Consider the following 24,372-nt stretch of genomic DNA (forward strand, 5'->3'; position numbering starts at 1 on the left):
ACAATGAATCAAAATCAAAAATACTGCAATAAGGTACTCTTAAGTATGCCAAGTGATTTTTGCCCCAAATTCCCCAATGCAGCTGAATTGGTTGTATGATTTTACAACGCATTCTGTTGTAACGCATGCCTTTACCACGCATGCGTTACAACGGGAATGCAATCACCACGCACATCCTTTACCACGAAAATACATTTTACACGCATACTTTTACAATGATTTTCGTTGTAAAAGTATGCATGTAAATGGTATTCTCATGTTAAATGATTTTCTCCCTAAAAAGTTCTTTATTAATTTAACTCTCCGCTACACCACTTGCTCATTCCTCTTTACCTCTCCTCTCCTTGTTTTTCCGTGATGACGTTGTATGCCATGAAGAGGAAGAGGAAGTGTTTTTCCGTTTCCTCTTATAACGCCAATCTCCTTTACACCTTTTTCTTTCTTTTTTACAAACAGGTTTTTTTTTTTCTTTTTAAACCCAAGCCCCCGCTTTTTTTTTTTTTAACTTTAGCACACATGCCTTTACTACGTATTTTGTAGTAAAGGTATGCGTGGTAAAGGCTTCTCGTTGTAACCACGCATGCGTTGTAATGCATGCTTGGTTATGGTGTGCGTGGAAACGGCTGCGTTGTAGTGGCCGTTTCCCAGCTGAATTAGACTACCTCCCATTATTGCTTTTTATGGAAAGCAAGGACCTTGTAACATCTGAATGACTCCAAAAATAGAATCCTGAAAAATGGAGGCATGCTCCTTCACCTGCAGTGTAAGGAAACCTAGGCCAATGGATCGTTCCCTTGTTGTTTCCATCAGACTACGTACTGGTCCTTTAAGGAAGGCGCTCCAGTTCTACTGCTGTGGAGAAGTACCTCAAAGAAACCCATGAACCTTGTATCGATATAGCGACGACCCCCTATCGATTTTTAAGAAATTGAGCTGTCTTTTTAAATATAATGTTCTACGCGTTTTAAATGTGATTAACTTTGGCTCCATGTTACAGACCAAGCGTCATCTTCTTTGTTTTTATTACTTGATATTTTCTATGTGTAATGCAATCGGTTTTAATGTATGCACTTTTTTAGTTGTGATCAATTTTGGCTCCATGTTGCACATCAGATGTTATATGTTTTGTTTTTTAAACATAAAGCAATCAGTTTCGATGTATGCACACTTTTATGGTTCTTTTATACATACCGAATTTTTTAAACTGAACTGAACCCATGAACCTCATTAAGTATTGGATGTTCACCCCCATAATGCTCAACCCTCTCTCCTTTATGTATAACTGCACAGGGTGCCCTGAGCCTTAAGGTGGTCCTGTTTCTTCCTCTAATCCTGCCAGTTGTTTTTTACGGTCATAACTGTGCTTTACAGTCTAGGAAGGAAGTGGTTTTGTCTCAGGCTTACAGATGACTGATATCTTTGTCTCCCGCTTATAATCTTCTACTTTGAGATGCTCTATGGGGCCAAAAAAAGTGATCTTCCTGAAAATTATGTTAGGAAATAGAGGGGGACAATCCTCTTACTAAGTGTTTAGTTCACAAAAGTGACTGTATCGCATCCATATATGCAGAAGCTACAACATGCGAATTCAAGACCTATCCAGTCGGTAACCAGCAATTTAGGTAGCTCTGTACACCTTGTTGGATGTACTGGACTTCACAATTCCTACAGCCTAGAGAAGAGATTCATGCCTCCTCTGTTCATGCTCACTCCTACATGTAAGGCCATCCTGAACAAGTACAATCTAGAAAGTACCAGAACACTTTCACACACAATTTAAGGCTTCACGTTTTTCACCAAATTGTCTGGAGTGACATCTTTAAGTTTACAACGAGGTTGGGAGGTTTATCATTGTGGTGGTTGATTATCGATCACGGTAGTTAAAGCTCAGGTTTGTAACTAAGGTAACTGCTACAGTAATGCTGATGTTTTTTCAAAATATATTTATGGAAAATAAGGGTGCTAATGCTGCTGATAGCAGCAACAGAGTATAGCTTCGTGTTGTGTCCATATGAAATGCTGCAGTTTCCGAAGCCTTAAACCACTGTGTAAACTATCTATTCAGTTCCGAGAGATAGTAGAATAGCTTACACATTGTTGAAGGATTGCATCGAGTTGACATTGACTTGTGAATGGGCTGGATGTCAATCATGCTTTTTGAAGAAATATGTGTTCATATCCTGATAATCCTTGTGTGGTCATGGGGTAAAATCCATTTGTCCAGATGTGTGTTGGGAGCCCGGCCCAAAAGGTCACATGCCTGGTCACTCGCTTGGATTTGGTAAAGCTGGAAATGTGTGTGTTGATCATGTGGCTAGTGTGTAGGAGCCAGTTCATGATACCAACAGAAAAACTCACGAAAAGAAAGGTGTAGGAGAATGGTGTATGTGAGTATGACTAACTCACAGAGAGTTGCATGGTGATTGTCAGTTTTCATAGGGTGTTTGAGAGTGGTTAAGTCCGCTGTCACACATGGTGTTGGATTAAGAGGAGAAATAAAAAAGTTGATTTCTAAAAATAAATAATGAAAGTGGAGAGTGGTGTTTTAACGTACTTGTGTATAACTGTATCTTATGGATTGGAATGTTTTTGTTATAACCCCCTGTCACATTTATTTGGATATTGGTGCCCTAGCTGGCTAGATGCAAGGAAAGCTTCCTAAAATGCATCTTTCTACAGATGACCTGCCTGCCTGGAGCGTCTAAACCAGCAACAGCTAAAATGCTGTGTAAACATACAAATTCCAGGCGTTAGTATGTTAATCACCCATATTGGCACATTTTGCCAACCAAATAGTCTAAACTTTGTAAGATTGTGCAAATCATCGAATTCCCAAAATATTTTCTGGCAGATAATCTATCCCAGTGAACGTGGCAGACATATGTGAACCTGATTGTGTTTCTTTTAATCCCTTTCTCAGGGCTGAATATATTTTCCTGGGCACACTTCCATTGTTGAAAATGACTGTTGTTTGTGTAGTGCATCCCCATGGTTTGCTTCGTCTGATGTTGCTGGCTGTATAACTCTTAACTTTACCCATGCTATCTAGGGGTTAAGTGCCTCTGCTCCCCCAATCAACATGATGAAAATGTCATTTTCCTAATTGGCACGTTTAACTTTCCTATAAGTTCCTAGTATATGGTACATAGAATACCCAGGACCTGCAAGTTAAATTTCACCAATGAGCTGCGGTGCAGCACCCATTGTGGCACTCAATGCAGTAACACTGCACATAGGACTGCAAGCCTACCCTATGTAGGCTAACTGTGCAGTTTAAAACTGTGAATTCAACCTATTAAAATAACCCCTTTTGACAGGCTGAAACTTTCTTTTTAAATATTAACAAGTAACCTCTAAATAGGCCTACTACCCGTAAGGCAGGGTACATAGTATTTACCAGTAGGACATGTACAACATTTATTGGCGAACATGTCTTTACAGTGAAAAGGCCCCAAAAGCTATTTTTGCTGAAGCAGGGTTGGCTGTTCGATACAAACGCATTGGGATACACTATTACATTTAATAATGTTCTCTCTAGCGATGAAACCGCTACGAAGTTCATTTTTGGACTTTTTAAACGATTTATTACAATCCTAATTGACTAGTTAAGTCATATTTGTAATTTAATATTTTAGTGAAGGGTACTTTTGGAAAAGTTACATTTTTCCCCGCTAAAGCTCTAGAGGCTTATGTGCATGAATTTCAGCTGTCACGTGGCAGATGAATAGTCCTCTTGATAAGGTATGAAAACTGTTACCAGAGCAGGACAAATGCTTGGGTGTTAGAAGGTGTTTTTGGTTTCTTTGGCCGGATAACCATCTGATCTGTGCTCAGGAACTTGATTAACTTCAAAGAGGCTTACCCTGTCACAAGCAGATGTTAGCTGACACCTGGGCAGGGCCCTTCTTTGTTCTGCTAGGCACAAACCCCAGTGAGATAGGAGCTGCCCCCAGAACTGGTTTAAGAGGGTTGCTTATTTACCATGCCACACTTCTGGTGCCGGCACAGGAGCTCTGCACCTGAGAAAATGTTTATACCATCTTCATTTAGGTATAGCGGGATACTGTGGGATTGTTTGCAGTAGGGGAAGAAAGGAAATGCTATAAAGTGTGCTATAAAGTGTGTAGAGTCACTTATGGGAACGTTTACCCCATTGGTTAGTGAGTGACCAGGAGTTTTTCCCAACGCACAGGCTGGTGCCTGGTATTAATTTAGTATGCACAGTGCCTTTCTCAGAACCCTTTCTGGACCTGTGGAAAAACAGAAGAGGACTGGACCTGCTGTCTGTGACCTGAGACAAGTCCAGAAGACTGGTCTGCTCTCCTTCTTGTACCATGACAAAGAAGTGGATTCCAAGGGTCATACGGCTGACTTCCTGTTTAAGCTGCAGGGACACAACAAACTGCAACTGCCTAGCTGACCAGTTCCAACGGGACTTGCCCTGAACCCGAAGTATGACCTGATGGAGTGAGTCTTGACCCCCAAGGGTTGTCTCCAAGGTCCTAGATCCTTGGCTAGTGTCTAACCCTTCCTGGAAATTAGGACCTAAAAACGTTTTGGCTTCAGAGTCCTTCAGAGGATAGGGAACAACCTGCTCAACCAATCCGATGATAGTGTGTTGACTCTTGGCCAGAGATTGCAGAAACACCCATTATGATCCTTTCCACAACAGCAAAATCTTGTCAGCGGGACCTCCTGACTACGTGTCCTGCCTTGGAGAGGCCTCTTTGGCTAAAGCCTAAACCCTTGTCTCGCTGGAAAAATCTGAGCTCCAAAAAAGTGATTAAGTCCGGAGGTAGAAATCTTCAGTGGGCGAAGGTGCCAAAAGTATCCGGCCAGTGAAGGACCATCTTTGGGCCTGAAATTCAAAGTCCTCCTGCACTGCATAGAGCTTTCTCACCAAAAGTCAACAGCTTCCTGAAGATCTCGTCTAGTGACTGTCCAATGATGTGGAGCCCTCTTCGGCCACAGACTGCTGCCTTGCCTCACTACATCCATTTGACTTCCATTTCAGAGACCTAGGTACCAGTGAAGCACATCCAGATGACCGACTATGGCTCGTAATGCTGTTTGGCACTATTTTGAACATTAAACTTTAAACATTCCTTACTCTGCTTTTCTGCATTGGATTTTTGTCATTTTATTTATTAGAATTGACTCTTTATATATATTTCTTGTTTATTGCCTCTTAGTTAACCATATGCCATAGCTTTAAGGAGGTGAAATCCAGGTTGTTATTGACTAAGGGTTTACCCTGATCAGTGTTGTGGTTCTTTCTTGAGGTCTGTATGTATGTATATGTATGTATAGGCATTTATGTAGCGCACTACTTACCCGGAGGGTCCCAAGGCGCTTCGACCGCTGCGAAACCCTTCCTGGCTTCCCTGAGAGATGGTCCCTTAATGGGTATCTCCGTGGTGAGACCAGGCATCCCCGGCGGTCTGGTGGGGCCGTTAGTGAAGATGAGGCAAGCTAATGCCCAGAGTTGCCGAGTGTGATCGCTGATCAGAGTGGGCACCGAGGCGAGAGAATTATCGAGTCCGCTGACCCTGGTCCAGGAACCTGCCGCGCCGGGATTCGAACCCTGGTCCCGGGCCGTCCTCTGCTCTCGGGTCTGCCGCCTCTAACCAGTGAGCCACACTACTTCACTGTCCTCATCCCCTCAATATACACCCCAATTTTGTACACCCTACTTCATGTGGGCAAGTACCTTTTCCGTCAACATAAGGACAATTATTCCAGATTTTAAACTCTTTGTGAATCTGGCAAAAAGAACTCTTGGTGTTCTGGTATGAAAGCTAGGAATTGCCTTGGAAAAGCTACTCGCTATGGCGAGTGAGTTTTTATCAGGTCAAGCTATTTTTGGCACCTACTCATCCATTCTGGCGAGTAGATTTAAGCTGGAAGGAACAGGTGCTTTGTTCATTAAGAACATGAATCACTTTAAATCTTGTTTTTCTTTCATTATTGTCTGTTCAAGGACAAAGGGCAATTGTCTCTCTTTTTACTAATCGTTCTCATCTTATCTCTGAGGTTTTTGTCAAGTGCAGTCTCACAATAATTATCTAACAAAAGGCTGTAAGATGTCAGTTTTTTTTCTAACACAAAACATTTAAACGGCTTGTATATGAATAGTACAAGTATTTAAAAATATATCGGGAATTACGAAATCTTTTTTTTTCGTAATTCAGAATGTGCTGCAAACAAAGATTTAAGTAGAAACCAAACAAATCAATACACTTTACTTGGTGATGTGCAAATAACAAATATTTGCAGAAACTCGATTTGCAAACATTGTTTGTACACCATATAGATTTATCAGTAAAACCGCATGCCAGTGGAAAATGTTGTGGCTATTTCAATGGAAAATCTGCTGATTGCAAATAAGTGTGCTATCACTTCATGCATCAGTAATGTATTTATTAAAAGTGAGTTTTTAAACATGATTTGAGAAACATACCTTCCCCCACCCAGATGGCAATGTGGTTAATGGACTAAGAAGCAAGACAATGGTCAGGTGTATCCTACATGTGACTAGATTTGGATATGGAGCAAAAGTTTAGTCTAGTAAATGATACAGAAGTTTTTTTTTGTACAGTAGATATCCTCAACTTGTATATTTGAACGTTTGCTCTCATGTGATAAAGAAGAAAATGACAGCTGGGTGAATTTAAAATGTTTGCCCAGAATCGCATAGTTTGAAACCAGTTTAGAGCATTATAATTAGATTGAGTTGATTATTTAAGTCACTAGACCTGTAGGTCTAATAACATTTCTGTGATTTTTCGAGGCCTCTGGGATTATAGGGTTATAACCCAAACTAAAATGTTGAATATTTGGCTAATATGCCACATCTCTTCTTTCCTCTTCTCTTTTCTCCTTTGTGAATTTCTTCTTGTGTTTCTTTTTCTAATACTCTCTTCACCTTCTCCCACACTTTCTTCATTCTTACCAATTTCCATCTTTCTTTCCTTCCACTACTCCCTTCTTGTCCTTCCTTCCATTTCATCAGATATTACATCTTCCTCTGCTTCTTTCCTATTTCTTTGCTCTCTTATTCTTTCTTTGCCATCTATATAGCCTCGCAATGTTTCCTCATATCCTCCACGCCTCATCCTCTCTCTTGCTTCAATTCATCATTCTGTTTTTCTGATCTTTAATTCTCTCCTCTTTCCAGTGATAACCAAAGATCAGAAGGAACGTGTCAGTCCACAGCTCACAGTCGGGGCTCTGGCTCTTTAAAATATATCTAGCTAGCTAATCCTTAGTTAATTGCATGCTGATATCTGCACCAGGTTCAATAAAATGGTCTCATGGACTGAAATCAAGAGACCTTCTCAGTTTGTTTGAAGTTGGCCAAAAATTATGCTAAATTGTGTTATCCCGTCTCTATTTAATTAACTTGTAAAATACATACATACAACCATAGATTGTATTGGCGCTAGTAAATTATGACTGCTTCCATGGCAAATAAGACATCATAACAACAGACCCCAAACTCAATCGCTCACAGGGAGTAGGCAAGTTTTCAAAGACTTCCAGAACTTTAAAAACATAATCTCCGAATGCAGTTTTAGCTGAACATTATTCCAAATCCTAGCCACTGCCACAGAAAACGCTCTGCCACCTAAAGTAGCATGCTGTAGTTTGGGAGCATTCAGCAAATGCGCCTTCTCTGACCTCAGACACCATCTGGGTATATAGAGCGATCATTTCTTTCACAAGGGTTTAGGCACTTATGAAGAATATAGCACTTTAATACGTGCTGTATTATATTGCGTGCTATTACAACACAGTTGTTACAACGACCTCGTTGTTGGTACGTGATGCATTTACATCGCAAGTCTTTACAATGACTTCGACTAAGGGGCGCGCTGGTTTTAGGAATAGTATTATTTACTATTCATACTCTAGTTTGCGAAACAGTAGGGTGTTTGAATTCATTTCCAATACCTCAGCGCCCCCTAGTGGAAGTTGTTGTAAAGACTTGCGATGTAAATGCAACGAGTACTAACAACGCAGTTGTTGTAACAACCACCTTGTAAAGGTATCGCGGTGTAATGACCTTATTGTAAAGGTTTTTTCCCCTTATGAAGTAAGTGTCTTGCATAACAAGACATAAGGATTTAACCATTATCCTTTGTCTAACAGAGAGCTAATGTAATCGTATTAACATAGGGGGGATAGATTTGCATTTCTTAATATTCAGACTCTGTCTGCTGAGTTTTGAACCAGTTGCAGTTTTTTTTCAGGCATGAAGCCAACTTAACCAAGATTCTTTACTCTGTGAACTGGGGAGGGTTTATGACCCATTGAGGAAGGCCAGAATGCATGATTCCTGACTGACATCTGTAGAAATGGAGAAATAATTGTATTATATTCCCCTTTAAATTTCAAATGATTTTGTGCTAGTAGTGTCCTAAAGAGTGATGGGATATACCAAACAGATGGCGCAGTTTTCCCACATAAACCTGTATACTTTTACCAAAGAGGATTTTTTTAAATAGGCGGTATCAATTTTGGTGTTTTGTAAAGGAAAAAACTTTTTCCTCCATAAAAGCTAAAAATTTGATTAATCCTCACAAAGTTATTACAAAAAATGTCACTGTTTTCTTGGTCGTCATTTGGGTTTATTGCTGTAAATCATACACTGTTAAGTCGGTTTTACACAAGTACAATATTTTGTTGCTAACTAAAAACATGCCTTACACATCTATATCATTATTTTGTTCCTCTTTCCTTTTAAAAATGCAACAAATGTACATTTTCTTCTATCTTAGTACATAGGAATGAAACCACAGACTTCCTTTTTCTTGATATATTTTCTTTTTGTCATCTATTTTGCCAGAATTGTATCTATAGGGGTTGAACCAGCTGGACCCGAAATCCTTGTTTTAGAACATCTATATTTCAAAATCAAATTTATATCCATTTTGTTTTTCCTGGTCTAGCACTGAAAAATGAGTACTATATTCTATCCCTAATTATAAGTCATGACCCACAACTCATATTATGAAGTGGTGATCTCAAAGGCAAACACCAAGTAAAACCTAGAAGGAATTTCACCCGTCCAGCTCCACGCTATTAATTGAGAAACAAGAGTGCACGCAGGTAAATTATCCATGTGGCACTTCGATAGCTCAAGTAGATGGCACGGTAAATTCCAGCCTGATCTCCAACTTTCCAAGTGACTAAGCCTGTGATCCATGCTTCTCTACCTTACATCCCTCACTGCTCAGAACTCATGCTTTTCGTAGCATAGGCTTGAAGAATACACAAGGTAACCAAAAATATGTGTTAAGCTACTACTATGGATGCAATTTTCAAGTGGCACAGTCAACTCCCCCAGATGCCATATAAACCTTTGGTTGCCACCGAATGCCAAGTGACTGCAGTTATGATTTAGAAACCTATCACCATGTATTGTTTATTTGGATCCTTGCTGCCTTTTTACTGGGCCTCCATTTTGAATGCAGACATGCATATTAAACCTTCATCACTATTAAGCGTTGATGGATAATTGTCTTCTTATTGCTATGATGTAATAGCCAAAAGAACAGTGTCTAGGAGACTACACTGCAGGATAAACACCTCAATGGCAATTGAGATATAGGGCAACATACTAATAATACTAACGGGATGCAGAGGGGCGCGGAAGTACATGAACCATATTCCCCTTCCTTAAGAAATATGGAGTGCTAATTTTATCTCTCCAGTATCTGTAATAACCGTTTGTGTAATATGAAGTAAGAGAAGTGCCTTTGTCACTGCTATATGAATTCATATAAAGCTGAGATCCAGCCACACATCCATTCCTATTCACCAGCGTGCCCACCTTCAAGAAGAACATTTATCCACTATCCACATCCAGAAACAAACATGGCAATATAAAGAAATGTACTGCTAAAATAAATGCACATTATTTTAAAATGTTGGCATGGCCTCTCGCTGGGCAAATATGACACATATGTCGGACATCAACTTTCTGTTTCTGAGCTCTTTGTTGTGATGACATTGAGCTCTGGGGCTGGAAAAGCTTCCTTCAAATGCACTGTGGTCCACAGAACCATGTAAGAACATCATACAATCTAATACCTCCCAACAGTAGTGGATAGAAGTGACATGTATTGTGTGGACATGTCTCTGCACATTAAAGAATGCAAGCAGGGGATCAAAGTGCAGCACTTGTGGTAGCTCTCCTAAAAGTCTTATCACTGCCTTACAAGGTTTCCCTTTGTGCAAATAGGACAGCTACCACTGCAAATGAAAAATTGATTCAGGACATCAAATAGCAGACCCACAAATTAGAAACCAGATTAATGAAGACCACCCATTGTATAGCGCAACAAGCTCACCAATCAATGAAAATACACTTTTGGGTTCTAAAATATTCAGTCAATACGTTTTTTATATTTCTCTATTTTATATGATATTGCATTGTCATTGCAGGCACGGGCATACAATAAACAGATCCGTCCTGCTGTTTTAGATCACAGCTCCGCCGTGAAATGGACCAACACCTCACATCACCCAGCATTTCTTGTAGGGGAAGAGGTAAGAGCTGAAGTGTTGTTCGTATTGTGAACTGTACACAAGTTGGAATATGTTGTGATTGGTCTGGATGGCCCTTTGTGAAACCTTGACTGATCAGCAGAATGCTGTGCTATGACCAGGGGAATGTTAGGACAAGAGTGAGGTAGAAGCGAGGGGCGGACATTTACAGCTGTCATCAGGTTAAGTCTCTAATAAAGGAATTGCTGTCTGCTCAAGAAGCTTTTTGCTCGGCATCCGACAACAAGATCACTTTGGAATATTATCTTCCTTTGATAAGCTTCTGTTTTAGGAGATGTGTTGTAGTGCGGCACTGAGTGCAACTATTTGCTTCAACAGACTTACTGGGGCCTCAATAAATTTTCATCATCTTTGATTGGCGACTACTTTTAATTGCCGATCGAGTTTAACCTGTTATCTTGTCCAAAGATGCATGAGAATACCTCTTTCAACTAACAATTGCTCCGACGGCCCTTTTGAGTGCCAGCTGACAGGGACCTGATTCTGATCTCTTCAGTGTCTGTTAGTATTTTGTTATGCTCGTAAAGACTTTAATCAGTTCATGTATTGTATTGTAATTGCATTTATATAGCGCTTACTACCCCTGACCAGGCGTCAAAGTGCTTTTTCGGCGAGTACATGTATGAAAGCATAGAAACGTAATGCTGAAAGTTGTGATTTTGATATCATTTTAGTAATCTAAATGTTTACTTGTGCTATACTTGTCTGGTTTGTATTGCTGTTAATAAGATGTATGACTTTTCATGTTTACTTTTATTGCATATCCATTGCAAGTTTGTTAGAAATGGGATTTCCGGTTGGCTGAGGCTTGCGCCAAAGACAGGCAGAAACCACCACTCTAGTCAGGGCAAGGGAGTTACACGCCAAAGATAACCCCTGCTCACCCTCTAGGTAACGTGACGCGAGCAGTAAGGCTTATCCCGGAGGCAATGTAGGTTAAGTGTTTGCACCCGCACCCAGCAACAACACCCAAGGCTCACCACAAAGGAAACTCCACACAAGGTTATATATAAAAAATAGCCTTTGTATTATAGCAAACACCTTAGATAAAAACACACACTTTACAATGTGCCAACAGGCACGGGCAGGATTTACAGGGGATATATGTACAGGACAGGGCCACATGGACCACTGTCAGGAATAAGCACTTTTAGAACTAGAATATTCGTTAGAATAGCGCTTAGAACAATAATAACTGTAGCACAAAAATAGAAAATAGAGCACACAACCAGTAATCACTGGTAACAGGTAAGTACCACCTACGCAACCCTAACCACCTTAGGAAAATATTACCCAGGGAACCAGGAACTCACTAGTATACCTATATTAGGAAGAACAACCACCTAAGCATCACAATACAATTAGGGGTATAGGCATAAGACAAAAACACATGATGCATAGAAACACTGTCCCCAGGCCAACTGCCCTCTCTGTCAGGGGGCCTAAACGGAGCAGCTGCCCACTAAGTGCTGGGCAGCTGTGGAAACAAGGGGGCAAACATGTTGGAGCCTCATGGCTCTGTAGATAAAATGCTCAGTGTGGGGGGGGGGGTGCCCCGCCGCCTGCCGGGGCCTCTCTACCACCCAAAATGCGCCCCAGAGCCTCGCAGGCTCTAAGAAGGAATGTCTCCTGAGCCCCTCGTGAGCTCGGGCACAAATGCGGGGCAAGGTGAGAGCGGCCCACTGCCTTTCGGGGCCGCTCTACCAACCAAGGAAAATGCCCCCTTGGAGCCTCTCAGGGCTCGCCAGTCAGTATGCCCCCGGTGCCTTCGTGGCTCTACCTACAAAATGCCGCCGAAGACGTTGGAGTCCCTCTTGGGGGTCTCGAAGTAAGTTATGCCCCTAAGAGCCTCTCAGGGCTCTTCACAAATGACACCTTGAGCCTCTCGTGGGCTCTACACCATGGGGGCTCGCTGGGGATGTGGCCCGCTGCCTGCCGGGGCCGCTCTACCCTCCCAGCGCCCCACAAGCACGTCTGCACCTCTGGAGGGGGGACGGGCACCGGCAATGTGCTATGTGCAATGTGCAATGTGCTCCGACGGCCCCCACTCTCTCTACTCACTGAGCACTCACCGGACGGCGGCTGGGGCAGGAGAGCTCACGCTCCTCTGGGCTCTCAGGCGCTGCGGCCAGACTCGGCTTGGTGCGGCGGGTGGGGCTCTTCTTTTGCGAGGCAGGAACGCGGGGTGGGATCCCGTCTGCTTCCTGTTGTCCCGCTGTGCCGCCCCCGGCCTGCCTGACTTCCTGTTGCGGGCCGGGCGGCGGCGGGGTCAATCTCAGGCACTATCCGGGGTAGGCTTCCGGGAGATTGTTGTAAAGGAAAAAGAACAAGGCACCGGCCCAACGTCCATGGCAGGGTGGGCACCTGCCAGGGGCCCTCGAAGGCAGGAACACAGCAGTAGGCGGCGTGGGCAGCCACCCAAGTGCAAATAAAGCGCTCTGAGCGCTCGGGCTCCTGAAGGGTTAAAAGTAAAGCGCTCTCATGCGCTAATGCTTCCACAGGATAGCCAAACAGTCCTTCAGGATGTGGGGGGCAAGGCTGGGCCCAGGGACCAGCTCACAGGGTCCTCCTAGGCAGGGAGGCAATCCCCAGTGGAGGTCCTCCTGGCGCCCAGCAGCAGCAGGCCCCCCTCCAAATTAGGATCAGCAAGAGAACAAGATTCATGGGGACACAGCCCCTTTTTATATACAAAAAAATCACTTGTTGTAAAAGGTGCAGGCAAGGGGCGCACCAGATGCAACTGGTTCCTGAGCACTTTGTTTTGCACAGCCCCTCTGCCTATTCACCAGGTGGGTCAGGCACATTAGACCCACCACAGGGGCCGGAGCCAGCATTGTGTGGGGGAAGCCCAGTCCTATTCAGGCCCCAGGTGCACCCCTCCCTTACATCACACATGCAGATCTCTCATTCACCACCGGGGCAGACCCATCCTGACTCCTGGATCCTGGCACACCAGCCAGCTCCAGCCAATCACACGCCAGCACCTTCACTGCACAAGCACACCAACGTCTAGAAGTGGCACTTCTACACTAGACACATTCACGCCGCACACATCATCGTGCAGCATTTAATCACACGAGTCCGCACATACCAAACTCAAGCTTGCACACCCCACGCATCAGGAACTAACATGGACACATACATTCCCCATGCATTCCTATGGAAGAACAGGCCAACCTCGCTACACACACGCACTTTACCCGGGGACACAGTGGTAAAGTGCGCAGAAACCAAAAATCACTACCACCAATTCACATTCATAAGCATAAAGTTTAGGGGCGAACCTGCCAGAAAGGCCAAGTCCAACAAAGTTTAACTAACGTTCCTGCAAGAGGTCGAAGGGCTTGGGAATAGTCAATTAATCATGTATTTGCTAAATGTCCCCACATCAAGTGATATCTGCAGAGTCTCCTCTGTTCAAGAAACCTAAAGGGACGGAGGGCTTTAGGATTAGATTTTTGTTTATGATGATGCAAACTTTTTATGTCATACCATACTTCTGCTGTTTGTAACCTCTGCAGATAATGGGTGTGCCTGTTGCCCAACACTTTTGCATTATACTTATACTTATTGGCCCAAAAGTGTGGAAGGTTGAGACAGGTGTTTGGATAGTAGTCATCTGCATGGCTTTGTTATTACTGTGCTGCTCTGTCCATGTACTTATCTGAACACTGTGTGTGGTTTTCACCTAATAGCCTGAAAATCATTCAAGCATACAGGATGATCTCTCTACTTTTAATGTTGCTATCATATATGGCTTTTGATGAGTTTGGAAACCAGGCTCTCAAACAAGGATATGTGGCGGATGACTGAGGTGGCAGCATGATTCTGGTCGGGGCAGAAGCTTTTCTTCCTCCACCCCAGGGGGAGACCACCCTGTGAAAGATCAGTTCAGTTCTCATAACTGGTGGTCCCTTAGTCTCCATCAGGACTGGAAAACGTCTGAAGGTATCTGAAACGTGTGTGTGTTTTTTGCCTGTGAGTGACTGAATATGTGAATGCCTGTTCCACCATATGTGTGCTCCAAGAGATGGTGGTCTCCTTTGTACAGAGCTGTTGATATCCATTTCAGTAATTCCAACCTCCGGGTAGCTGCGCGCTTAATAAATGTAATTATAATAATAATAATAATAACCTGTGTGTGCACATTCTTCTGTTCCTTTGCCCACGTCTGTTTACCTGGTGAATAGGAGAAGACTCCAGCCCATATGCTTCGATTTAGAGGAGGTTTATACTCTCCGAGTGAAATCCACCCCTACCTAGATGCTAATACAACTCACATTAAACTGGCCTCGTTGTGGACACTGGAGAGGGGGTCCTAAAAACTGGCACATGAAAAAGTGGAGAAAAGCTCCCTCCGGATGGAGGAGCTCTTTGGAACTTTCAAATGTAGCAGTTTCATTGTTTGACTCTTAGCATTACTTGGTTCATCTACATCACCAGAACACAGAATAGACTTACACACATGTTCAGAAAGATTACCTTCGACCAGACTGGGCCAAAGTCTGAAAAATCCTATAGAGTTGCCCTAATGTTCGATCTGAAGGGAAAACAGGAGATTAATCTCCCTGAAAGAAGAGTTACTACCAGGCATAAGCATACCCCGGGGAAGGCTGATTAAAGCCCAGTTGATGATAAGACTTTTGTGGCAAAAGCTCAAGTAACAAAGATACCCCTATAACCACGAGGTCACCCTAGCCAAGTTGCCTTGGAAAATCAAGAACTGCAGCATGATTGAGAAACTGTTCCTTCCCCTGGAGGAATCTGGAAAAGGGAACCGGCTTCATCACTGATCCGTGCCTGTAGTGTGACCCTGCTCACCTCTTCTTCACACCAGTGGACCGTTATACAGTACTCCTAACACTCTTGTAAGTTCTGGAGACGCTAGCAAGAAGAGTGTATAGTGATTTCTGAACCTTCATCTTGAGAAATCCAGAAAAGTGAGCCGGCTTCCTCACTGATTCGTGCCGTAGTGTGACCAGGCTTACTCTTCTTTGCACCAGTGGACCGGGAGACAGTGCTCCTCACACAAGTTCCCGGAGCTGCTAGCAAGAAGAGTGTATGCTGATTTCAGAACTGTCTTAACCAGTGGTACCCAAAAGTGTCTGGAGTTATCACTGGTTGTGAGTGTGGTCCAATTTCATTTTAATCTGTTCACTCTTCAGTGGTAACGTGTAACACCGTGGATTACAGTAGGTGTCTCCATTGACTAATTGTGCCCCCCTACCTGAAAATCTCTCCCAGAACAGATAGAGATTGAGTCACCAAAACAGTTTTGCTTATCTTTGTGACAGTCAGCAGGAACTGGCCTCCTATTTACTTTTGTTCCCATCAGAGTTCTGAGACCATTTAGGCCAGATCTTGTGGAGAGTGTCTAAACTCAAAGATAACTTGTCAGACACGATAAGCACAGGTGCATGCCCCAACCATTGCCATCCAGCCAATGGTTGTGATGTGTGCCCCCCCCCCCCACCCCCCCCCAGTGCTTATAGATCAAGCACAGGCAGCAGTACTAGATACCCTCTGACAAAAGAACAAGTACATCACATGGATCAGGATTGCAAGCTTTCGCTCTAACACACATCGGATAGAAGTAGACGTGGTTGACATTAAGCCAGTCCGAAGAACCCTCAGCCAACTCTAAAAGATCCCAGAAGCCCTTCAGACAACTCTAGGATAGTCCTCAGTAACTCCCTGTTTTCTCCAAAAACACAGTGGGTCACAATGGTGCGCCCAGCCCCAGCCTGAGGTAAAGCAAGACTAATCTTAAGTGAAAGTCCTCTTGGAGTCGTGTTTGATCTGTACGAACAGTGACGTCTCCTGCTGAGATCTTTGTAAGGGACTGTCTTCTTGTTCAAGCAGAAGCTGTCTAGATTCTTAGCCACAGGTAGCAGGCATAGAGCACTCAAGATTGTTTTTAATTCAACTAGTAATTATGAGACACACTCCTTAGGTTATCACAGCCACCAGATGTTGGAACAATTATCACCTGACAAGAAAAACCTGTGAAAATGACATGTCAGAGGCCCAAAACTAGCCTGTTGAGAGGGACAGATGGGTTTTAGCACAACTTACCTGAATGGTTATTGTGCAGATGAAGGCCTGCTTGTTGGGACCATGTTCTATTCATGCCTACAGAAGTCATGTATTAAATTACCAAATACTGCATTAGCTTGTATTATTAGTCTAGTGCTTCTTTAAAGTTGGAAGCTACCCTACTGGATTGAAAGAGACAGCAAAGATCTTTCAAAAGTCAGTGGCAGGAGGTAAGACCATTCTCCACCAACCCCTTCCACAGGAGGAAGTGAGGTTTGGCACCGCAATACCTGAACTAGTAATCATCCACAACAGATGCTGGTGGTGGCCATGCCATGCACTCTGAGGAGAACCTGGGAGTTAAAATTAAAACAGCAAACAAGAATTCCGCCTCTTGTGGGGGGTTCTTATGCAATGAAATTAAGAGGGACAGTGGGTAGCCTGGTGCTGCTTTGGCCATCCCTCCACTCCATTGTCAGTAGTTGGTTTGTGGAGGCCCAATTGTCATAAGGTTTGTAGAACGTTTATCCTTGTTTTTACTTCTTTAATTCAATTTAATTCCCTTTAGGATCTGAATGTCATTTTAGTAAAAACAGAATTGCTAAATAGGTGTGCACCCACCCTGGTACTGAAAGGCTTAATCATGTCTATAACTAACCACACTTCAATGTATATTCTTACTTCAGCTGTTGGAATTGCATTGAGAAAATTACTGTTTCTCCATACAGTTAAACACTGAAAACCATTTCATTTTTTAAGATGTATAAAACATTGTTTGATTCCTGTATGTTTTGAACATTGTGCTGTTAAAAAAAAAAAAATAAGCTAAAGAATAAAAATGAAAGACAGGAGAGCAGTCAAGGTCCAGACTTTGTTTTCTGGCTGCTGTTGTATAACAAATATTAATTTATATATGCAAAAGTGAACTTATGTGTGTATACTTATGTTAAAGAAGAATCTGCGGTAAGAGGGAACTTGCATATACTTTAAAATAAAAAAATGTTTTTAAGTGAAACTTGGAACTTTGGGTAGCATAGTTTGTACATTTACACTGGCAGAATAATTCAAGTCTTTACATGTTAAGCATGCTAGTGCGAAATAGCATTTGTTAGTGATTTTTTTTTTTTACTTTGCAGAAAATATTCACCCATTTGGTTTTAGAACTTCTACTTTGCTGGGGTATTCTTCACAAAGAAAGATAAGTGGAATCATCATATTGTATTTGATTTTTTCCCCCCTTCAAGGCGTTGTATGTTAACCCGACTGACTGCTACAATATTCACTACCCAATCCGTAGAGGCCAATTGAACCTTCACTCAGGATCAGGTGGCTCACTCACTGCAGTTCTTGCCGATCTCGAGACTATTTGGACACAGGCTATTCAGAAGTATTTGGAAATACCTTTAAAAGATTTAAAGGTAAGGATTTGTTTGCTAATACATGTTTCCGTTTTCAAAATATGTGTTTTTTAACTAGTATTGTAATAAAGCAGCATGCAACAAATCGACAGATGGAATTGTTCATTTGAATATTTTATGCAAAGGTGGTTGAGTACTGCCCATTTTTAATGTGACTTGTTTGTGGCTTTTAGTGCATTTTGGGCTCAAGAAAAATTCTAGATTCAGGGTATTGGAATCTAACCACGGTATTGCAAGAACCCCACAATGGTGGCCTGACTAGTGGTAGTGCATTAAAAAATATCTTGCAAAACCAATCAGATCCACACATAATGCACTTAGGTAGTTTAATAAAGATTTATCGATAGCCAGTTGAATGCTGCACAGGGCCCTTACTGCTAAACCTTGGGACCCACTCATAGTAGATGCTCTACGTAAGCTGTATAAAGTAGTTATTGCAAAGAGACAGAATTAGATAATTACTCAGCATTGGTACAAGTTAGCTGAAGCAGAATCTATGAAGGATTATAAGTACTTCTGGTCTGCTGTAACTGCCTTGTGAACCCTAAACCATGCTGTGACTGACTAGTTCTCATAACTATAGTGAAGCATTGGTGGCTTATTTTTCTAAATAGTTTTCTGCCACAGCAATGACCACACAGCCCGGCATAATTGATTGTAAGCATCAGGGCCTACGGGTTTCATTCCCTGAAGTTGTTGACTCTGTTCAATAGAGCATTATTGAGAAGGCACCTGGGCTGGATGGGTTCCCTAAAGATCTGATGAAGTGTAACATTGACTTCTGGACATCGCTATTGACTAACATATTCAACAGCCTTGCCTACTCCCCAGTACCGAGTTCATGGACTACATCAACCATTGTCCCAATATTTAAAAAAGATAACTGGCCAAATCCTGGGTGATATCACCCTATCTCACTCATTGATACATTTGTCAAAATACTAGGTAGAGTTATTTATAACGGGATTAAGGAATGGGCACCAGAACACGCTATTTTATATAGCTTTCAGTATGGCTTTCGAAATCGTATAGGTACAATCGAGCAATACTTGAACTTAAATCAAATTATTGGCAAGTACACAATAGCTAAATAAACTCCACTGTATCTTGAATTTATAGATTTGACCTCCGCATTTGACTGTGTAAAACGCTCAAAGCTTTGGAGACTTCTCCTCTCCATGGGGATGGACGAACTACTTGTACATTTCTTAGTTTTCCTATACTAGAACATGAAAGCCAGAATAAGGTTTGGGACAAATGGAAAACTTTTCAATGAGATTAAAATCTTTTGAGGTGTGAGACAGGCTGGATTTTGGCACCCTTACTTTTTGTACATTATATTAACAAGCTCAGCCTCCATCTAACCACTATTGCACAAGATGTCCCCAAGTTGAATTGTGCTTTGCTCCATACCCTGCTATACACTGACGATGCAGTGCTGATTGTTCGTACTCTGAAATTTCTGTGATTGCTAGTGTCTTCCTTCACTAAATTCATGGCCGATCTCGATCTTTATTGTCCTATATTATGGCATGCGACCCCAGGCTTATTCAATTATTCATCCTTGTGATTGGTATCAACTGTTTAGAAAGACTTTGTACCTTCTCCTTGTATGAAAGTTCCCCTTTTTGTCATGGTCACCCCTACCTTTTGCCACTGGTACTGATTGTGTTCAACTGCCAACGCAAGGTAAAATTGTCTCATTGTGACAATTTCACACACTTTAGCACTCCTGTAAGTCCCTAGTAAGTGGTACCTAGGGTATGGGTACTAAAGAGGGTACCTAAGGGCTGCAGCATGTATTGTAAGGGACCCCCAATACAAATTGCATGCAGCCTGTGGTTGCAGACTGCTTGTCTGTTGCAAACCATGAGTGAAAACCCGGCACACTCACTGTGTGCCATGCTAAAGTCACTGCATGTAATTTATGTAAGTCACCCGTATAGCAGGTGTTGTAGCCCTAAGGCATGGTGCATTATATTATATGTGAGGGCATATCTACAGGAGCAGTTCTGCCTTGTACTGTCTAGTTCAATTACTAGATGGTACAAGTGAACACGGAAGCCATTTTAAGTATATGTACTGGGCACAGGTCATTACGAGTTCCCCAGCTACATGATGCCTTTACTGAAACCTATGGTGTTTTTGATCTAACACCTTGTCTTAATAAATCTGTACTGTTGCCAGTACTAGATTTATTATGACTTGCCAACAGAGGGCGCCTTAGAGGTGCCGCCTGTAAAACTTACCAGTATCTAATGTGCTGGCTTACTGGCATCATCCAGCCTGCCACCACAGACAGGATTCTGATTCCCTGCAGGCAAGAGCCCGCACTCTATGAGGCCAGAAACAGTGCCTGCTCCGGTGAAAAGGTGTTCACAGGTCCTCCAGCAGGATGGCTAGTGATATAGCATATCCAGTCCAGGGGCTTCAATGCCCCTGCCGCATTTGATATGCGCCTGACTTCCCCAGACCTGGGATATCGTCGTGAGGAGATTTGGCGCCAAGACTTGTGGGGAATTAGCCATGCAAGTAGACATGTTGCACCTCCAGGCTAATCACACCACTATGGGGGGCTACCTGATGTGCTGAACAAAAGATGGGTTCCACCATCTTATTTTTGGTGGTATTAGGAACTCTGGCACAGGGCTATGCCTAGTCCCCATAGGAAGTGGTCATATAGAGGGTATAGTGACCCAAAGGGTAAGCAACCCATTGGCTGCTATCCTTCACTCTCCCTAATACCCCCAAAATGTTGTATTTAGGCGGTCCCCTGACACCAGGAACTCCAATTCTTCTGTCTGAAAAAAAGGACAAAGAAGAGCCGAAGACGTGAGAACTGTCGACTAGCTGTGGACTTTGGTGCCAAACCCTGCCTGTTTGCTCTTGTTCTGACAGTTGCAAAGACCCAACTCGTCCTGTAGCTGTGCATCCGCGTGTCCAATGCGAGGTACCTGAAAAGGATGGTTTGATCAACCATCGAATGTGCGGGCGCATCAATGTGGGCGTCTTGGAACAGCATCTAATGCGCCCGGCACATTCGATGGTTGATCAAACCATCCTTCTCAGGTACCTCGCATTGAACACGTGGCTGCGGTCCTCTATATGGCAATTGTGATCCCATGGCGCAGCTCCTCAGGATAGTCGGCTCATCGAATTGCCCCACCCAGCACCTGATCCAATCTGTTTCCCTAATTGGACACGCTACTGCGGTCCTTTCATGCGGCTTTTAAATATGTGGCATCGCTCAGCTTTTCTAATTCTAAGGCTCCTTGGACTGCTTTTCCTAGCGGCCTTACTCTACCTCCCCTGTGATAACTGGTCCCCGTTTGGCCACGCTACGGCTGTCTATTGTCAGGAACCGTTAGTGTGAGGCATAGCACCTCCCACAGCAATTTTACTCAGGCATGTAATACAATGTCCTAATGATGATCCCACAATTGCTTACAAGGGATCGAAACGTTGTTGACTCTCTGTATACCTTAAACACTATTTATCCTGTCATTACTCATGTGTGATAGTGTCCTGTACATTTATGCTTGTATTATTGAATGTATGACATACAAGCATTTGTTCTACCTTAGCCTTTGTTTTATGTATACCTAGTTGGATGCAGGATTGTGTCCCCACTTTATTTTTGTGACTATTTGAAATATTAAATTGAATCCTGTCCGTCTGGACAGCACAAATAGAGAACTGATTTGGAGTCTATATTTATCTCCCTATGCTCTTATTGTCCTTGTTTGGGACCAGTGTGTTAAAAACATAAATAAGACTATTAGAAGCCTAGTTGTTATTTAGAACACCCTGGGAGGCTGCTGTAGAACCAGTGTTGTCATTTTGGGCATTTTCCGCACTTAGGGGTGATATGTTGCCCATCTGTGCAGGAAAAACTCATTTTATGGGGACCTGGTTTTTAGACTTTTATTTGCCCTTTGTGAGCATTTTTTTAGGCTGGGGCTCCTCCCAGTTATTAAAACTATATTTAATTTCTGTATTGCGTCAGCAGTACTCTCACTCGTGCATTAATGTGGACGGACTGGAGTCCAGTCCTACATTGTTTACTGAACAGAGCAAAGGAAAATATCTGCGCGTGCCACTCTTCAAGCCTCGCCCCCAATCTTCAAGCCTCGCCCCACCCTTAGACTTCCCGTCCATTGCAGGCGAGTGGGATTGTTATTCCAGGTCTGATTTGATGACTTTTACAAGACCGTCACCAACAATGTACCAACAGACTACAAGCTGTCCCCTGACCGGCTTGGCCTTCGAGAAGGGGCAGTGTATGGGACGATGTTAAGTTAGGAAAAAAAGAGGTTAGGTTAAAGTGGTTTAGTCTGGTTAGTTACTTATCAACTGTTATTGTTACATGCTTTGCGTATTTTTTAAATGAAGCATTATCTGTCCAGGCCAAGTTAGTTTTTATTCTCGTATTGTGTCTTGTTTTGTCTGTCCAATCCCCCTAGAGCACTCTTTTGTTCCTTCTCTCTCTCTCTCTATCTCCCCCTCTCTCTCACGATCACTAACTAACTTTTCCCTGGTTCTCACTCTCGTGGCCATCCTCCCCTTCACAGAGTCCCAAGAGGTACTCCCTCTCACTACTACATTAATGTTCTGCCTTCCTGTGTGTTGAGTGTGGAATTTTGAAACACAGCTGCCCAGTCAGAGGTGGGGGTGATAGTGAAATGTTAAGCCGCATGCCGCTTATCCAAATTGTCTGATCCTAAATTGAAGTTGCGGGCTATTAGAGGTGGGTGTGCCAATTAACAGGGAAGCAGAGCCAAGGGTCCATGCATGAGCCGAGCCCTGAAAATGTTTGCTATGTATCTGACAAACATCACAAAAAAGATGATCAAGCCTCTTCTAAATTCAAACATGTATTTCATTTATATGCAAAAGTTTTGACCTTAATACGTTCTATCACCACACTGTGAGGGGTACTTATTAAAAGTGATAGATTTTAAAAATGAACTTAGAACCATACCTTTCCCCGGTCCCACCCCCACCCTGGTGACAGTGCTATTATTGAGCAACGAGACAAGTCAGTAGTCATGTGAACCCCCCCTGAATGTGGCTCTCCTTCTTAAACATAGTGCAACATTACCATCAATTTATATCAGACACAATGTTTTTTTACAGTTCATATTTTGAACTTGCGTACCTTAAGGTGATTTCATATGAGTTAATGAAGTAAAAGGAAGATCAGCGAATAAAATATTTGCCTAAGATTACCAAATTAGGTTACGCAGGAAGCCGGGTTTAATCCCTGGTTTTCTGGTTTCACTTTGTACCAACCAGTCACTAAATAGTTTTCTATTTGTTTCAGACTTGTACCTCAAATGTGAAGGCTTTTATTTTAACTCTTTGTCCATCAGGGTAGAGCATGGGTGGCAGATAGAAGCCACATGAAAGTTTTGCTCATTGTAGGCTCGAGGTTACACATTGACCTCAAGCTGAGCCAGAGCAAGGCATTTGGCTCGAGATTTCAGTGACTTGCCCACCTCTGTGGTACATGAGATTACCTTCTAACATGCAAGTCTAGCCTCTGACTTTCAGGGTGTTATCTGCGCCCGTATGAAAAACTACTGTTCCAAGATAAAAGTATAGTTGTAATTACCTTCATATTAGCAAACTCTTATGGGTTTAAAGGTCTGGAAGATGCCAGGTAGGTCCTACAAACTCAAAGACCGCTCAGGTGAGGTGCAACATAGCTTTCAGAAACTGTTAAACATATTCTTTTGGCTTGTGGATTAATATCTGATTTACTTCTAATGCTTGGTCTGAGGAATTGTATGTTTTGTTTGTACCAAAAATCCTATGATAGATTCTCTCTCTAAAACCATTTTTCAGCGAGTCCTTCCTGCTATTATCATAAATCTATGAGCTCCTGGCACCTTGGCCCTCACAGATTGCAAGGCCCATATTTTTGGCAAGCTCAAGCTGACAGAGTTAAAGGTTGTAGCTGAAATAGAGAGTTATAAATGAAATGCATACGTTAAGGCCGCTATGGCTGAATGTAACTGCTTGCTTGGAATGGTACCTTCTTTCTTTGATATACGTTTTATTTTTACATCTAATATTAGTTATACTTCTGACAGTGCACCACATTATATTTTTGATGATAAACCCAAAGTTATATTTGTTATTGCTAAGCTTGATACAAACACACTAAAACTGGTCAGATTTATCTTGCAGTTTGCTAATTCTTTCTAGTAAATTATTTACAAAAATGCTCGAGTAGATTTTTGATTCGAGCTTCAGCCTTCTGACCTTATAGCCGTGTGCCCAAATGATCCTCCCACACACCTGAACCTTGAATCATTGACTTTACAGCCCATGCCCTCGTGGC

At 42.6% G+C, this 24,372-nt stretch overlaps 1 protein-coding gene across 1 annotated transcript in view; it reads left to right on the forward strand.

The window, feature by feature from the left end:
• Positions 1–24,372, forward strand: part of ACTR8 (actin related protein 8) — a 115,324-nt gene that overhangs the window by 10,542 nt on the left and 80,410 nt on the right. Inside the window, exons 4-5 of the mRNA XM_086939139.1 lie at positions 10,450–10,554; positions 17,853–18,026. Coding sequence (XP_086795265.1) covers positions 10,450–10,554; positions 17,853–18,026 — 279 coding nt within the window. The remainder of the gene's footprint in view (positions 1–10,449; positions 10,555–17,852; positions 18,027–24,372) is intronic.

Source organism: Lissotriton vulgaris, chromosome 9, assembly GCF_964263255.1.
Source record: "Lissotriton vulgaris chromosome 9, aLisVul1.2, whole genome shotgun sequence".
NCBI lineage: Eukaryota > Metazoa > Chordata > Amphibia > Caudata > Salamandridae > Lissotriton > Lissotriton vulgaris.